Source organism: Erythrolamprus reginae, chromosome 8 (genome assembly GCF_031021105.1).
Source record: "Erythrolamprus reginae isolate rEryReg1 chromosome 8, rEryReg1.hap1, whole genome shotgun sequence".
NCBI lineage: Eukaryota > Metazoa > Chordata > Lepidosauria > Squamata > Dipsadidae > Erythrolamprus > Erythrolamprus reginae.
Window position 1 is genome coordinate 3,981,398 of NC_091957.1, and position 19,037 is coordinate 4,000,434.

Genomic DNA, 19,037 nt, shown 5'->3' on the forward strand with positions numbered 1-19,037 from the left:
GTTGCCAGTTGGAGAAAATAAGTAGATTGAGTATCTTGACTTTCCAACGTCTCCCATAACTGATTGAGTTGATGGATGGAGCAAGGACTGACTGGGGGAAATCTGAGAGTTGAAGTCTGGACATCTTAAGAGTTGGCAAGGTTTAGAAACATTGCTTCAGAGAGAAGATCCCACAGAGCCTTTTCCAGAGGTGGGTTCCTTCAAGTTCGGACCGGTTCTATAGAACCGGTTGTAACTTGGCGGCCTGGGTTGCCAGAATTTTGACCACGTGGCCGCAAGTGTGAAAAAAACAGTCATAAGTTCCCTTTATTCCAGGCCATTCTACCTTTGAATGGTCACCGAACAAACTGTTGTATGATGAGACGCACCTGTACCCCTCATTGTGGCGCCTTTGCCTACAAAGCCATCTTCTGGCTTCAACGTTTCCTTCCTTCTTTCATTTGTCTGCAGAGGAAATTGAAAAAAAACTCAACATCTATCGGAAGGGCTGCAAAATTTGGAAAATGATGATTTTTTGCCAGGTGAGTGAGGGCATCTGGCAAGGGTTGACTTCAAAAAAACCCTACCTTCCCCAAGGGACTGGGGATAAAGCCTTGCTGGTGCAGTGGTTAGAGTGCTCCAGAGGCACAGGTTGTTGACTCCTGCTCTAGATGCCTCCTGAAGATCTTCTCATCACCCTGGCAATTTGAGAAGGAACCGTTGGATGTTCTCCAGGCTGATTCTAGAAGACCGTCTCTCTTTCTCTCCCTCTCTTTTGTCCTTTCAGGGTGGTCCAGGCCATTTATACCTCTTGAAGAATAAAGTCGCCACTTTCGCCAAAGTGGAGAAGGAGGAGGACATGATTTAGTGAGTGGAGACTTTCTCGTGAGGAACGGGCAGCTGGAGATTTTTATTTTTATTTTATTTATTTATTTTGTCCAATACACAATGAGGGTTTTAGTGGGTATATATCTATATACACATACCGTAGTAAAATACATGATGAAGGTTATAGAGGAGATACTCATAGTAAAATATATCTAAGAAAGAATAGAAAAGAAGATGTAGTAATAGAACATATCAATGAAAGAGTAGAAGAAGAGATATAGGAATAGAAGAAAAGTATAGGAGATATAGGAGAGCAATAGGACAGGGGACGGAAGGCACTCTAGTGCACTTGTACTCGCCCCTTACTGACCTCTTAGGAATCTGGATAGGTCAACCATAGATAATCCAAGGGTAAAGTGTTGAGGGTTTGGGGATGACACTATGGAGTCTGGTAATGAGTTCCACGCTTCGACAACTCGGTTACTGAAGTCATAGTTTTTACAGTCAAGTTTGGAGCGGTTAATATTAAGTTTAAATCTGTTGTGTGCTCTTCTTTTGTTGTGGTTGAAGCTGAAGTAGTCGCCGACAGGCAGGACGTTGCAGCATATGATCTTGTGGGCAATACTTAGATCTTGTTTAAGGTGTCTTAGTTCTAAACTTTCTAGGCCCAGGATTGAAAGTCTAGTCTAGAGATCTTTTTTTCGGGAAATGCTTCCGGTCTCTCAAACCTTCTCCTGCCTCATTCTGCAGCTTCTGGAAGCGGCTGGGCCACTTGATGAGCAAGCTGAACCCGGTTCCAAATGTCATCCACATCATGGGCTGTTACGTCTTGGGGAACCACAATGGTGAGAAGGTGAGTGAAGATAGGCTCAAGATACAGAAGGATCTTGACAAACCAGACTAGTCTTATATCATTCTTTGACAAAGTGACAAAACTAGTGGACCAGGGGAATGCAACTAAACAATGTCGTTTGGCGGGAGCCAGGGGAAGAGCCTTCTCTGTGGCGGCCCCGGCCCTCTGGAACCAACTCCCCCCAGAGATTAGAATAGCCCCCACCCTTCTCGCCTTTCGTAAGCTTCTTAAAACCCACCTCTGTCGTCAGGCATGGGGGAACTGAGATTTTATTTTATTTATTTATTATTTAGATTTGTATGCCGCCCCTCTCCGCAGACGATTCTTTCCCCCTAGGCTTTTACAATTTATGTATGGTATGTTTGTATGTATGATTGGTTTTAAAATAAGGGTTTTTAGCTGTCTTAGTATTGGATTGTCGCATGTTGTTTTTACCACTGTTGTTAGCTGCCCCGAGTCTATGGAGAGGGGCGGCATTCAAATCAAATCAAATCAAATCAAATCAAATCAAATCAAATCAAATCAAATCAAATCAAATCAAATCAAATCAAATCAAATCAAATCAAATCAAATCAAATCAAATCAAATCAAATCAAATCAAAAATAAATGCTGTTGATGTGGTTTACTTGGACTTCAGTAAGGCTTTTGACAAAGTAGACCATAACCTACTACTAAATGAAGTAGAAAAATTGAACGTTTATGGTTAAGTTGCCCCAATAATGATTTTGGAATTGACTGCCAAGCCCTGTAGTCTTCAGTAGGATGTGGAAAAGGGAACCAATAGTTTGTGGCACATCTAAAGGAGGCATTTCAAATCACCCTGGATTTCTTTGCTTCCCAGCTGTTCCAAAACCTGAAGAATCTTATGAGCCCTTGTAGCGTGACCTTCGAATCTCCTCTTGAACTTTCCGCTCAAGGTAAATGAGACAACTAATCCACCTTTGCTAAGCCCAGGAAAATCTACCACTGTTGATTGGCACAGGTAGAATAAGCACAGGCGGTCCTCCGTGTATATGGCCAAATCCAAACCAGAATTTTTAGTGCCAAGCAAACCTGGCTTGCTTAGGGTTGTTAACAAAGTCACACCTGGTTTATAGCCTTTTCATTTTTTCCCCTCCACCATGGTTAAGCGGATTGTGGGCATTGTGAAGTGAATCACACGGTCGTTTGGCGAATGTGGCTCCACCTCTTGACTTTGCTTGTCGGAAGCCAGTTGAGAAGGTTGCAAATGGCGACCATGTGAACCCAACACAGGCTGGTTGCCAAGGATCAACTTTTGATCCCATGATGGATGGATGGATGATAGGTAGGTAGGTAGATAGGTAGGTAGATAGGTAGATAGATAGGCAGGTGATAGAGATAGAGGCTGGCTGGCTGGATAGATGATAGAAAGACAAATATATAATTGGAGATAGAGAGATAGAAAAGAAAGAAAGAAAGAAAGGTAGGTAAGTAGGTAGGTAGGTAGATAGATAGATAGAGATAGATTAGATAGATAGATAGATAGATAGATAGATAGATAGAGATAGATAGAGATAGATAGATAGATAGAGATAGATAGAGATAGATAGATAGAGATAGATTAGATAGATAGATAGATAGATAGATAGATAGATAGAGATAGACAGACAGACAGACAGACAGACAGACAGACAGATAGATAGATTAGATAGATAGGTAGATAGGTAGACAGGTAGATAGATAGATATACAGGTAGATAGATAGATAGATAGATAGACAGGTAGACAGGTAGACAGGTAGACAGACAAACAGATAGATTGATTGATTGATAGATGGGCAGATGATAAAGATGATTGATGGATGGATTTGGGTTAGGTAGATAGATTGATAGACAGACAGACAGACAGACAGATCAATCAGGTAACCCATCCCAGTAAGACAATGCTGGTGTCTTCTTCTAACAGACCTCTGACTTGACCTCCCTTAATTCCCCCCCCGCAGGAAAGGAAATGATCGAGACTTATTTCGACTTCCGTCTCTACCGAGTCTGGAAAACCCGTCAGCATTCCAAGCTGCTCGATTATGATGACATTTTATGAGCACCCTCAGGACGGGGCCAGGAGGAAATTTTCCATGGGTCTCCCGAGCAGGCGGAACGTCGCAGAGCGGGAGATCTTTTTCACGGTTGCGAGGAGGCGCCGAGAAGGCGCCAAAAAGGCACCGTTAACGGCCTCCAAGATGTCCGACGGCAACTCGAGGCCCGAGATGGATGGCGCACTGCGGACGGGGTGGGGCGAGGTGGCCGGCCTTCAGGGACCGGGGCGGTTTTTAAATGTCAAGACGCCCGACGCCATGACAGTTCTTCTCAGAAGACATTTGAAGCTCAGGTTTCTTACAGAGACTCAAATCAATCATCCTGTTTATGATCTACTTTGCTGTCATGAAGAACCTTCTCAGTTCAATGCTTGGAAATGATCGATCAAACCCTTCGATGAGTTTGAAGAAAGCTGGACCTTAAAAGAAATCTCATCCATTTTAAGAAAACATGTGAATTTTCTCTTTCTTTCTCTCTCTCTCTCTCTCACACACACACATCCATCCATAGACATTTACAGAAGTGCAATTTTTCTTTCTTTCTTTCTTTCTTTCTTTACTTTCTTTCTTTCCTTTCTTTCCTTCCTTCCTTCCTTCCTTCCCTCTCTCTCTTTCTTTCTTTCTTTCTTACAAAACAAGAGGAAATATTTAATCAGCTGTTGCCGTAACCGCGCACACCAATATCTGGTAGATGAGATATTTTTTTTGACTCTGCTCGAGACTATATTTCACATCGTAATATATCTTGAGATATATATAAATATATATATATATATATCTGTCTCTCCATATCTATATTTATATCTATGGGTAGCTAGAGATAATCACCGTCCAGATTCTTTTTTGGCGTCTAGCTGCAAACCTGCTAAATCCTTGACCGAGGATTCCAGCAAAAACTTTTGAGGGACACTTCAAACTGTAGACAAGTCCCTTCAGGACAAACCTCATTTTTATTTTTATTTAAATTATTTTTTTTCCAATTTAAGGAGCAGCTTCCTTAATATAGTTTGGCAAAAAAACCCAAAACCACTGACTTTTGCCAGCTGTGATCTGCTGATAGGGCCGAGGTGGACCTTGGCTAGTTTATATATATATATATATATATATATATATATAGATAGATATATAAATAGATATAAATATAAATAGTTTGCAGATTAGAAACCAATAGCCATGTTTAAAAGATTTACTCACTGCAGTTCCTTTTTTAGGGGCGGGTGTTGGTTAGTTTTTGGACCCGTGGGCTGTCAGTGTTGAGTTGGTGAACTTCTACTGCAGCTGTTTGAGTTTCAGAGGGTGGAGATGACAAACAAACTTGGTTTTCTGTAGCATCAGATCTTTCAAAGCCCAGTGATCTACTCCACCCTTTTTTTCTGCTTTGTCCCAGACGGGAAGAAAAAAAAAATCTGGGCCAAAACGTCATCCTAAGGGTTTTTTTATTTCTGTGTAAGTGACCGTGTATTTAAATAATCCAGATTTCACTTCGGGGAGAAATGGTTGGGAGTGTTTGGGAAAGGAACGGTTTGGCTTTGTTACTTGGGACAGAGCAGGGGGGCGGTGTGGGCGGGCGGGCGCATGTCAGCCCGAAATTTGGCTTCTGCACATGCTCCAAAAGCCAAAACTCATGTGAGGATGCGCACGTGAGCGAGATTTTGGTGATTCCCACCGGTATTTTGGCTTCCGCACATTCGACACTGTGACCGTTGTAAATAGGAAGAGGTTACCCAGCGTTAAGATTTTGATCCGGTGACCTTGGGGAACCACAATTGTAAATGTGAAAAAAAATATTATTGATAAGTCACTTGTTTTCCAGAGCCGTCGTAACTTGGGATGGTCGCTAAATGAACTGTTGTAACTGGAGGACTCCCTATATTTCTCTCCATCCCAGCCACTGTCAGTCCCCACTCCTCGGACACTAAGTTTATCAATTTCTTCCCCTTCACCCCGACCCCAGGATTGAGTCTATTTCTGCCCTTCCACACCAACCCCAGGACTGAGTCTATTGATATTCGCCCTTCCACACCAACCCCAGGACTGAGTCTATTGATATTCGCCCTTCCACACCAACCCAAGGACTGGGTCTGTTGATATCTGCCCTGATACCAACCCCAGGACCGAGTCTATTGATATTTGCCCTTTCACACCAACCCCAGGACTGAGTCTATTGATATCCACCCTGATATCAACCCGAGGACTGAGTCTATTGATATCTGCCCTTCCACACCAACCCAAGGACTAGGTGTGTTGATATCTGCCCTGATATCAGCCCCAGGACTGAGTCTATTGATATCCACCCTGATATCAACCTGAGGACTGAGTCTATTGATATTCGCCCTTCCACTCCGACCCCAGGACTGAGTCTATTGATATCCACCCTGATATCAACCTGAGGACTGAGTCTATTGATATTCGCCCTTCCACTCCGACCCCAGGACTGAGTCTATTGATATCTGCCTTTCCACACCAACCCAAGGACTGGGTCTGTGGATATCTGCCCTGATACCAACCCCAGGACCGAGTCTATTGATATTTGCCCTTTCACACCAATCCCAGGACTGAGTCTATTGCTATCCACCCTGATATCAACCCGAGGACTGAGTCTATTGATATCCGCCCTTCCACACTAACCCAAGGAGTAGATGTGTTGATATCGGCTCTGATATCAGCCCCAGGACTGAGTCTATTGATATGTGCCCTTCCACACCAACCCCAGGACTGAGTCTATTGATATCCACCCTGATATCAGCCCCAGGACTGAGTCTATTGATATCCACCCTTCCACACCATCCCCAGGACTGAGTCTATTGATATCCACCCTGATATCAGCCCCAGGACTGAGTCTATTGATATTCACTCTTCCACACCAACCCTAGGACTGAGTCTATTGATATCCACCCTGATATCAGCCCCAGGATTGAGTCTATTGATATTCACTCTTCCACACCAACCCCAGGACTGAGTCTATTGATATCCACCCTGATATCAGCCCCAGGACTGAGTCTATTGATATTCACTCTTCCACACCAACCCCAGGACTGAGTCTATTGATATCCACCCTTCCACACCAACCCCAGGACGGAGTCAATTGATATCTGCCCCGATATCCACCAGTTCTCTGAACTGCTCAAAATTTCCACTACCAGTTCTTCAAACTACTCAAAATTTCTGCTACCGGTTCTCCAGAACCTGTCGGAACCTGTTGGATTTCACCCCTGTTGTCCTTTTTTCATCTCAGCCTCGACAGCTTTGGTGAAAGTTTGGCAGGGATAAGCAATTACGATTTTCTATCATTGAAGAAAGCATATCCACCCTCAAAAACATATTTTATTTTTTTCCCTTTTTGTCCTCGTCTGAAAGAGCAGAGTTTGGTCAACATTGCTTCGAAGAGCATAGACTCATAGGGCTGTAAGGGACCTTGGAGGTCTTCTAGTCCAACCCCCTGCTCACGGCGGGAGGTTTGTACCCATATCAGTCAAACGGCTTTTTGCAGGCATCCAACAATGAATCATCCCCAACTTTGGCAGGCAAGCTATTCCATGGATGGAATCAAAGCTAATTCCATTATCAGAAAATTTCTCCTCAATTTCAGCTTGGATCTCTCGTCAGCTTCCACCCATTTGCGTCTTGTCCATCCCTTTGGTGCTTCGGAGAAGAAAAGGACCTAATCAAGGACGAGAAGCAACCTGAAATTAAGGGGAAGCATCCTTAAGTTAATTGACAACAATTAACCAGTGGAACGGCTTGCCACCAGAAGTTGTGGGTGCACCGTCAGTAGAAGCTTTTTAAAGAGTAGACTAGACAGCCAGTTGGTCTGAAACGGTTTAGGATCCACGGCTTGAGTAAGGGGTTGGACGGTCCGGATCCAATTCTGATTAATTTAAGTCGAATCAATCTTAGCAGAAGGAATTTCAAGATCTCAGCTTGCGATCCTGGGTGGAGGGTGACGTGGGGTGTTGTTTGGTGACGCGGGGGGAAAAATTGAGAGCTTAGCTGATTTATGGAAAGGGTGTGGCATCCTTCTTTGATGCCTTCTCTCCAACGTGAGCTAACAACCCGGATATGAAAATAATAAGAATAGAAAAAGATGTGATGCCTTCATTGTTGTGTATATGGGCAGAATATATATATTTTTATTTCCTTAGTTCCGAGTCCATTGTGTGGGTTGAGTAATAGCTACAACGGAGCATTTTCTCGCTTTAAAGTCTTTTCCTCTTAACCTTTCTGGTATGTTTGAATTGATCGTTAATCTGTGTTTTTTTAAAAAATTCAGGCTTGGCCTGATGGTGAAATCTAAGGGCTTTTATAGAAAGCAACTGTATGTATGATCAGGTTTCCAACTTGATAAAGTCCATTCCAACTTGGTAAACTTCATGTATGTTCAGAACGAGGGTTTAGTAGCTCCTAAGTGTGCGAAAGAAACAAAATTCTATAATTTAATAATAATAATTTATTGGATTTGTATGCCGCCCCTCTCCGCAGACTATCCAGCGTGAATTAGAACTCTTCTGGGTAATCGAATCTTCGCTTAGAGTCGCTTATTTCCACTAGTACAGTGTTTCTCAACCTTTCTCATGCCACAACCCCTTAATACAGTTCCTCATGTTGTGGTGACCCCCAACCATAAGTCTAGCGCCAATTCTCCTGACAGAGCTTTAAACTGATTGGCAGGGAGGTCAGGGGGACACTCCCCACTGTAAACGCTTGATTGGTCGGATTGTAAAAACATATTCCAAGGCGCCAGAATAGAAGTGTTAGTTCTTAACACCATGGGAAATTTGTCTCTTCCAATGATCTTAGACGGCCGCTATGAAATGGTCGTTTGACCCCTAAAGGAGTCCCGACTCCTAGGTTGAGAACCACTGAGCTGGAGAAAGCTACAGGAAAGGGTAGGGTTGCTTTCAAAGATATCTTCTTCTAGGTAGGGTTATTTAAGGGCATGCTCAGTTCTGGAGACCTCGCCTACAAAAAGATACGGATCAAATTGAACGGGTCCAAAGAAGGGCTACAAAAATGGTGGAAGGTCTTAAGCATCAAACTTATCAGGAAAGACTTCATGAACTCCATCTATATAGTCTGGAGGACAGAAGGGAAAGGGGGGACATGATCGAAACATTTAAACACGTTAAAGGGTTAAATAAGGTTCAGGAGGGCAGTGTTTTTAATAGGAAAGTGAACCCAAGAACAAGGGGGCACAATCTGAGGTTAGTTGGGGGAAATATTAGAAGCAACGTGAGAAAATATTATTTGACTGAAAGAGGAGTAGATGCTTGGAACAAAATTCCAGCAGACATGGTTGGAAAATCCACAGGGACTGAATTTAAACATGCCTTGGATAAACATAGATCCGTCCTAAGATAAAATACAGGAAATAGTATAAGGGCAGACTAGGTGGACCAGGAGGTCTTTTTCTACCGTCAATGTTCTATGTTTCTATGCTATATCTCCTAACACATGGCCACGCCTTCAATATGTTGTCCCAGGATCTGACAGCTCAGAAGAAGCTCCTGAGTAGGGATATATTTGGGTCTCTTCAGTCCAACGCCATCTCCCCAAGTGATGGCACCTAGCCAAGCTTGCTTGATCTCCAAAAGCTCATCACTTGGTCCTACTTTGGTGAGAAGTTTCAAGGTTGTAGGCTAGGAAGCAAAGCGGCTTCCCAGATTCCTCCGCAAACCTGGTTGCTCTGTTTAAAGCCACTGTGTTAACTTGGTGCAGCCACCAAAGTCCGGTGTCTTTTTGGCTCTTAGGGTTCTTGCCATTTCGCCGAGCAAAAGTCAGCTGCCTTTTCTCTCCTTCAGAAGAGAGAAATTCAGTTACAGTGGTACCTCTACCTAAGAAGGCCTCTACTTACGGACTTTTCTAGATAAGAACCAGGTGCTCAAGATTTTTTTGCCTCTTCTCAAGAACCATTTTCCACTTACCAACCTGATCCTCCGAAACCGTAACCGGAAAAAGTAGGGAGGAGCCTCTGTGGGGCCTCTCTAGGAATCCCCTGGGAGGAAACATGGCCAGAAAAGGCGGGGAGAAGCCTCTGTGGGGCCTCTCTAAGAAACTCCTGGGAGGAAACAGAGCCGGAAAAGGCGGGGAGAAGCCTCCATGGGGCCTCTCTAGGAATCCCCTGGGAGGAAACAGGGCTGGAAAAGGCAAGGAGAAACCTCCGTGGGGCCTCTCTAAGAAACTCCTGGGAGGAAACAGGGCCGGAAAAGGTGGGGAGAAGCCTCCATGGGGCCTCTCTAAGAAACTCCTGGGAGGAAACAGGGCCTCCACCCTCCCTGCGGTTTCCCCAATCGCACACATTATTTGCTTTTACATTGATTCCTATGGGGAAAATTGCTTCTTCTTACAAACCTTTCTACTTAAGAACCTGGTTACGGAACGAATTAAGTTCATAAGTAGAGGTACCACTGTACTTGATCCAGCCTCTTCCATGGCTTGGATGGTCAGGTTTTGGTCTGACATAGTTGCCTTAGAAGCAACCCCCTAACGGTGATGGGGATAAAGCCGCTGTTCTCCACTTCTGGTCCTAAGCGGAGATCTTCTAGTCAAAAGATTTGACAACTGGCCTGTCTTGGTGTAGAATCTCATCCACTCGCTAAGTCCTGGGCTGTTGGAGTTAACAGCAGGTAAAGCTAGGAGGGCAGAGCTAAGCAAGTCATCAGCTGAGAGTTGTTACATTGCAACAAGTGATCCAACCCATCTTGAATTCCGTTAACTCTTCTCTGGCGCCGATTTAGTGTTGAACATCACCCAACTAGATCCTTGTGTATAGAAACATAGAAGACTGACGGCAGAAAAAGACCTCCTGGTCCATCTAGTCTGCTCTTATACTATTTCCTGTATTTTATCCTAGGATGGATCTTTGTTTATCCCAAGCATCTTACTGTGGATTTACCAACCACGTCTGCAGGAAGTTGGTTCCAAGCATCTACTACTCTTTCAGTCAAATAATATTTTCTCACCTTGCTTCTGATCTTTCCCCCAACTAACCTCAGATTGTGCCCCCCTGTTCTTGCATTCACTTTCCTATTAAAAACATTTATTTAACCCTTTAAAATATTTAAATGTTTCAATCATGTCCTCTCCCCTTTCCCTTCTGCCCTCCAGACTCTACAGATTTGAGTTCATGAAGTCTTTCCTGATAAGGAAAGGCTTGAATATAGGCTTGAATAATATAGATATAGGCTTGAATAAATCTTCTGTACTGCAAACGTAACGGAGGATTCTGATTTTGGGGGCTGGACATGAATCCAGTCAACTGAGGTTGAGCATTAAATTGATGCTATATAAGGGTCAATGTAGGGTCGAGGTGGTCAGGGGTTAAGACGCTGAGCTTGTGGATCAAAAAGGTCAGCAGTTCGGTGGTTCGAATCCCTAACACTGCGTAACGGAGTAAGCTCCTGTTACTTCTGCCGGCCTAGCAGTTCGAACGCAGGTAAAAATGCAAGTAGAAAAATAGGGATCACCTTTGGCGTTCCATGCCCCTTTGGCGTTCAGCCACATCACCACGAAGATGTCTTCGGACAGTGCTGGATCTTTGGCTTTGTAATAGAGATGAGCACCGCCCCCTAGAGTCAGGAACGATTAGCACTTATGTGCAAGGAGAAGCTTTACTTTACCTAAGAGGCTGGAGTTGGACCGCTTGTGGCTATATAATGACTCTAAGCTCATGACACACTTAACTCCCTCTCCCTAGTTTTACTCTTCTCCTACAAGGCGAAGTTGATCGCCATGTTACTAGAGACCAGGGATTCCGAGGACAGCCTTGACCCGTCAGGATTGTGGTTCTTCCTCGCATTATTACTTTGCAACCTACAATTGCGGGATAAATTAATGCACTAAAGGCATGGTGCCATCTGGAATTACCAACGCTGGGAGAGACCCCTTGCTAAATCCCACCCATTCAGACCCTCTCTGTACGTTGAGTGTGTTCAATCTTCCAACACTGTAAGGTCACTGTAGTACAGGGCCCCCCAAACCTTTTACACAGGGGGCCAGTTCACTGTCCCTCGGACTGTTGGAGGGCCGGACTATTAAAAAAACCTATGAACAAATCCCTATGTACACTGCACATACCTTATTTTAAAGTAAAAAAAACAAAACGGGAACGTAGTATTTAGAGGGGGGGGGAAGAAGTCTGAAATTCATATATGTTTATGTTTTGTTTTTAATTTTCTTTTGTTAACATCTGATTGGCTATACAAGGTTTTCTTGGCTTATAGAAAAATGTATAAAGAAAGAAGGAAGCACTTTGGCATAATGGTTAATAAGTGTTGTACTTTTTTGAGGAGGGAGTTTAATTGAAAGAAAATGAATGTAGCTGGATGAGAAAATTAGAAAAAAAAATTGCAACTTTTTTGATGATTGATATTAGTTACTAACAAAATACTGCATTTTATTCATGGAAAATTAGATGTGCTCCTGTCACTCACCCGCGGGCCGGATAATTAGCCCCAGGGGGCCGCATGTGGCCCACGGGCCATAGTTTGGGGACCGCTGCTGTAGTATGTGTAAACCATGAAAGATAGGAAGAGGGGAGATATTCCTACCTATACCAAAGCTCCTCGTCGTAAAACTGCTAGTTGTTGTAGGAAGGCGTTAACCGGAGCTTACAAATCCGAGTCTATAGCAATAAACATTGGGGGGCTATGACCTCACTGATCTACTCCTCCATAATCATTTGGTCCCCAGGACCAAATTCGTTTTGTAACAAGTCTTGCAATTCTGTTTCTCAGGCAACCCCCTCTGAGATATGGACTACTGTGTTTCCCCGAAAATGAGACCCTGTCTTATATTTTTTTTGCACCCCAAAATAAGCGCTTGGCCTTATTTTTGGGGAGGTCTTATTATTTTGGGGCGCGTAGAACAAAACGGAGCTCCTCTCGCCGTCTTACCTGATTTCCAGCTCTGTCTCCCTAACCTTAAACAGCGGAAATGGTATTTTCTCAAAAGGTTTTATTTTTGAGGGGCAAGGGTTTATTTTCAAGGGGGAAGGGTTTATTTTCTGGAGAGGTCTTATTTTTTTGGGAAACACAACACATGTAGCCTGCATGCCATCATAATGTGCAGTTTGGGCAGAAATGTGAAGTTAGGGCAGAACCAAGGTTAACTTTGGCTCCCCGATGTTGTCTTACCCTTTCAATAAAATGGTAGAAAGTTGAATCGATGGTTGTCATCTTAACATTTGATTGTTCTGAGTTCGGGTTTTGCCCCGTGTAATATTTTGAGTGTCTATGCGACGTTTCGGTGAAATCACATTCACCATCATCAGGCTGAAGTTTTAAGCTTCGTGGTGCTGTAAATATGGAATGTTTGCAACTGCCATTTGTTCCTTATATATAGTGTTGGGGGTGGAGATTTGGTTTGAATGTAGCAAATAGATTGGGTGTCTATGTTTTAGTGATTTGATTGGTTGGTGGAATCACAATTACTTGAAGGATTGACATGGTGATTATTATGATATGTTTTTTTGTTTAAGGCTGGTTTCCAAATCTCTGGTAGGCAGGACGTGTCATCCCGTTTGTTCATGCTGAAGGGGTGCTTCTCTATCTCTATGGCTTCCATAGTAATTCTTCTGTATAAATTTTCTTCAGCCTGATGATGGTGAATGTGATTTCAACGAAACGTCGCATAGACACTCAAAATATTACATGGAGCAAAACCCGAACTCAGAACAATCTACATACATATACCCATGAAAATCTACGAAAACAAATATATATATATATATATATACCACAAGAATCCCAATGTCAAATGAATGGCTTTGTAATATCCCCAGTATAATGGAAAGGCTGGTTTGACTCCATATGATCAGGGTTGAATTATGACAAAGTCATAGGTTCAAGGAATATGTTGGTATGGAACATTTCATAGCCATGATCGGGTTAATGATGCTCTAAGAGAATACAGAAAACCCTGGATTCGAATCCTCACGCTGCCCTGAAAATCACGGGGTGACCTTAGGTTCGTCAGCCTACCTACCTCATAGGGTTGTTGTGAGGATGAAAGGGGTGCAGAGTAGGGAAAAGAGACGTGAGATCTTTGCCTTTGAAGGAGAAGAACTAAACGGTTCATTTTATTGGGGGAAATAAAATACTGTACAGATTTTTTTAAGAATGGGGGAAAAAGACTTTCTCGTATGCAATCTGGCCGGTTTTGAGAAGATTTGTGGAACGGCATGGACTGGGGTCTTGGATACCACACCTGGCGTGTTCGGAAGACCTCCCAGCAAAGATGGACATGCAAAAGAAACAACTCTCGCGTCCCGCGGAAAATCCCACCTGCTCGAAACCACCATTTTGACTTCCGAAGTGACCAGTGGCCCATTGGAGAGGCGGCTTGCCTCTTGCCCCATTCAAGCCCAGCCATAACGTGGGATTTCCACCCACCCAAACCTTCAAAGAGCGGCCGCTGGACCTTGGATACCGCAGGAAGTCTACGAACTGAAGAAACATTTTGCTGAAAAATAACGCCAGGGCCACCGGATCTGCGTATAAGTGTCTCGTGACTTCTCAACTTCCTTCCTTTAGTGTCCTTAATGAAGACTAAAACTCTCTTTCTCTGTTTCTCTCTGTTCATGGCTAGGTGAACATTTTTGGGCCTGCCCTACTTCAGCCAGGTTGCTTCTCTGAGGGGGTTGCCTAGAACCGAGTGTTAAAAGTTTCTAGCTTTTAAGACGTGATTTAATAAAAAGAAACCTTGGTGATGATGATAGCTTTGTCCTTTTTCTCTTCCTTGTCTCCTATCCTGGTTTCCCACCCTGGAAAGGTGACCACATGATTTTTGATTTTTCTCTTCTTTCTGAATTCTTTCCTTGTCTTCTATCCTGATATCCTCTCATCCCCCCCCCCCCCGGAAACTTTACCACATGGTGATTTTCTCTTCTCTCTTGTCTTATCTTGATATTTTTTTATCCCTGGAAACTTTAGCACATGGTGTTTTTCTCACGGAATGTTAAGTATGGGTAAACCAGAACATGGCATGAAATTTATTTCTGACAGTCTCAAGATGGGTGAACAGTGCAGTCAGGCGGTAGGGAAAGCAAGTACAGGGGTACCTCTACTTAAGAACGCCTCTACTTAAGAACTTTTCTAGATAAGAACCGGGTGTTCAAGATTTTTTTTGCCTCTTCTCAAGAACCATTTTCTACTTAAGAACCCGAGCCCAGAAAAACTTCCCAGCAAATTTGAGAGCAGCACTAAGGCCCGGCCAGTTTCCTGCCATTCCCCCTTTAATCCCAGCCATCTTGGGCTTTTCTGGGCTGCCAGAAGAGCCTTTTGGTGGTGTTTAAGGAGGCTTTGGCAATCCAGAGCGAACGAAGCATTTTCCTTTCTCTGGGCGCTTGGAGAGGGAATAAACCTCTGCCAGCACCCAGAGAAAAGAAACGCTCCCTTCGCTCTGGGCAGCAACTGTCCTCCTCCTCTTCTTCCTCCTCCCCCCCCCATCCAAATTCCGAGCTTTTATTTCTTGCCTAATGGGTTTGCACACATTATTTGCTTTTATATTGATTTCTATGGGAAAAATTGTTTCTACTTACAAACTTTTCTACTTAAAAACCCGGTCACGGAACAAATTAAGTTCTTAAGGAGAGGTACCACTGTAGAATGCTTGGCTTCATAGCTAGAGGTATCACAAGCAGGAAGAGGGAGATTGTGATCCCCTTATATAGAGTGCTGGTGAGACCCCATTTGGAACACTGTGTCCAGTTCTGGAGACCTCACCTACAAAAAGATATGGATCAAATTGGACGGGTCCAAAGACGGGCTACAAAAATGGTGGCAGGTCCTAAGCATAAAACGTATCAGGAAAGACTTCATGAACTCAATCTGTAGAGTCTGGAGGACGGAAGGGAAAGGGGGGACGTGATCAAAACATTTAGGGTTAAATAAGGTTCAGGAGGGAAGTGTTTTCAATAGGAAAGTGAACACAAGAACAAGGGGCCACAATCTGAAGTTAGTTGAAGGAAAGATCAGAAGCAGCATGAGAAAATATTATTTGACTGAAAGAGTAGTAGATGCTTGGAACAAACTTCCAGAGGACGTGGTTGGTCAATCCACAGTGACTGAATTTAAACATGCCTGGGATGAACATATATCCATCCTAAGATAAAATACAGGAAATAGTATAAGGGCAGACCAGATGGACCAGGAGGTCTTTTTCTGCCGTCAATCTTCTATGTTTCTAAGTGGAGCTTATCAGGGAAAGACAGCAATGGTTTCGTTCCCCACCTCCTTTGGCTATCAGGAAGAACCAGAGACAAGTTTATTTTTTATTTCATTATTCCTCCTCCGCCCCCTTATCGGGCTATCGGAAAAGTCAGAGAGACGTCGCTTTCTCCTCCACCCTCTTTTCCGCTGACTCTCTCGACACCTTTATGTGAATTCACTGAAGCGACAGGATTTGCCCAGGTGCCAAGTTTCAAAAAAGAATCTCACCAACTCGCCGTTGGCAGGATGACGTGGCATAAAGCCCGCTGCCTTTGGGAAAATACCTGTGTGTGTGGGTTTGTGTATCTTTTTTGTGTGTGTCCACCAAGCCAACATTCCTAGCGTGCCACACTCGAGGTGCGATGGAGGCATCTAGATGGTTGGCTGTGTCCATCGAGGCAAGAAATAAAACTGGGATTATCCCCAACTCACGCAAACCACCGGAGCAGGTGAAGTTCAAAGGGGCACCAGTTGCTTGCATGCAACGTTTCATTCCCTGGCTAGGGAACGTCACCAGTGTTAGCGGGTTGCGGGGTTTTGCTTCCAGTTTGGGTGATTTCCCGCCCCCATTTCCTTTGTAGTTTTTTGGTCATTCATTTATTTATTATTTACATTTGTATGCTGCCCACTCCAAAAGAACTCAGGGCAGCTAACAATAATTACTAAAAAAAACCAAGGAAAAATGTAGCAATGATAAAATAGCAATATTATAAAAATACTAGACTGTGCGGAGATGGACAGGCTATCCAAAAGATTAGCGGGAAAAGAAGAATCAGATTACTATAAAACATGGGCAAAATTTTATGATTGGCTAAAAGAAATAAATAAATAAAAATTTATGCAAAGCAACACGTCAAATAAAAGAATTCAAAAATTAATATTATGTAAAAGAAGTGTAATTCTCTGATCAAATATATAAAAAAAAAGTGGGGAAACTTTCATTTCCCAAATGTTGTATATATATGTTTTTTAAGGAAAGTTTTTTCTTTTGTCTTGTATGTCATATTTGTAAAATAAAAAAATATTAAAAAAAAATACGTAAGGAACGAACTTGAAAACCATACATACACACAGTCTTTCTTAATTCCAGGCCTGCCGGAAAAGCCAGGTTTTAACGGCTTTCTAGAAGACCGGTAGGGTGGATAATAATAATAATAATAATAATAATAATAATAATAATAATAATAACAACAACAACAACAACAACAACAAAACAACAAAAACAATAATGATAATGATAACGATAACAACAACAACAATAGTTGGAAGAGACCTTGGAGGTCTTCTAGTCCAACCCCCTGCTTAGTCAGGAAACCCTATACTTCTTCAGACCGATGCTTATCCAACATCTGCTTAAAAGCTTCCAGTGTTGGAGCATTCACAACTTCTGGAGGCAACTTATTCTTCCTCTGATCAGCTGTTCTAACTGTCAGGAAATTTCTCCTTAGTTCTAAGTTGCTTCTCTCCTTGTTTAGTTTCCACCCATTGCTTCTTGTTCTACCCTCAGGTGCTTTGGAAAATAGCTTGACTCCCTCTTCTTTGAGGCAACCCCTGAGATACTGGAAGGCTGCTATCATGTCTCCGCTGGTCCTTCTTTTCATTAAACTAGCCATGCCCAGTTCCTGCAACTGTACTTCATATGTTTTAGCCTCCAGTTCCCCTAATCATCTTTGTCGCTCTTCTCTGCACTCTTTCTAGAGTCTCAACCTCCTTTGTGCATCGTGGTGACCAAAACTGAATGCCATATTTCAAGTGTGGCCTTACAAAGACCTTATAAAGCGGTATTAACACTTCACATGATCCTGATTCTATCCCTCTATTAATGCAGCCAAGAACCAACATGGCTGGCTCCTATTTAAATGGTTGTCCACTAGGACTACAGATAGTGAGGATCTCTGAGGGCAATTGGTTCCAAAGGGTCGGAGCAGCCACAGAGAAGGCTCTTCCCCAAGGTCCCACCAACCAATATTTTTTGACGGACAGGACCTGAGAAGGCCAACTCTGTGGGCCTTTACTGGCTGTAGCAAGGGAGGAGGGAGGAGGCGGTCCCGTAAATAGTCTGGCCCTGAGCCATTTAGGTCTTTAAGGATGATAACCAACACCTTGAATTGCATCTGGAGACTAATTGGTAACCAATGCAGCTTGCGTAAAGTTTGTGTGATACCAGCGTACCTTGCTGCACCCATAATTTCGTGTGCTGCTGTCTTCGGAGAGGGGCGGCATACAAATCTAATAAATTAATACTATTATTATTATTTTGCACCAGCTGAAGTTTCTGAACGCTCTTCAAGGGTAGCCCCATATAGAACGCCTTGCAGTAGTCAAGGCGTGAGTGATGAGGGGTTAGAGTGTTGTTTGCTGCTTGACGGTTTTCCTAGTGCGAATCCCCGTTTACGCTAATCCCACACTCACAAACACTGATGATTTTACCTAGTTGGGTGTCGAAATGCCGGCAAGAGTCTACGGAGAGGGGCGGCATACAAATCTCATAAATATAATAAATAAATAAAATAAGAAAACAACCAAGCACTGAGAGCGACAAGGATCGCACAATCCTTCTCCTCTTCCTCTAGAAATGCCACTCCTTTTTAGCACTGATGATGTTATCTAACGGGGTGAAGAGACGTCTTAAGAAAACCACCCAGCTCCAGAGACCACCAAAGACCCCACAGTCGTTGACCTCCTCCTTCTCTTCTTCCTCCCCTTCTCCTCATCCTTTCCCCCTGCTTTTCTCCCTCCTTCTCTTTCTCCTCCATCCCACTTCCTTTTGGCACTGATGATGCTACCTAACTGGGTGAAGAAACGTCTGTTAACACCACCACCCTCCGAATAATCTCAGAGACCACCAAACCTCACGCTTCCAAAAGATGCAGGACCTGTTTAACAGGTACAGAACAGAACTTCCATTGATTTACCCGTCTGCTGGGGCTTTGTGTAATCAAACGTACTCAAAATTCATTAACTTGTCTGGTTTATTCTCTTTCCTTGGCCAAATTCAACAAAGTCCTGTAAAATAAATTCTTTTGAAGATTCCCTGCGTGTTATTAAAGGATTAACTCCCGTCGCCGTAAAATCAGAAATCACTGACAAAGTCGATAAAGGGTCTGAAGGTTAA

General features: G+C 43.3%; 1 protein-coding gene across 1 annotated transcript in view; it reads left to right on the plus strand.

Moving 5' to 3' along the window:
- Nucleotides 1–4,166, plus strand: part of NSMF (NMDA receptor synaptonuclear signaling and neuronal migration factor) — a 36,656-nt gene extending 32,490 nt beyond the window's left edge. The window contains exons 10-14 of the mRNA XM_070758190.1: nucleotides 451–521; nucleotides 767–846; nucleotides 1,558–1,660; nucleotides 2,503–2,578; nucleotides 3,624–4,166. Coding sequence (XP_070614291.1) covers nucleotides 451–521; nucleotides 767–846; nucleotides 1,558–1,660; nucleotides 2,503–2,578; nucleotides 3,624–3,721 — 428 coding nt within the window. The 3' untranslated portion in view covers nucleotides 3,722–4,166. The remainder of the gene's footprint in view (nucleotides 1–450; nucleotides 522–766; nucleotides 847–1,557; nucleotides 1,661–2,502; nucleotides 2,579–3,623) is intronic.
- Nucleotides 4,167–19,037: the final 14,871 nt, after the last annotated feature.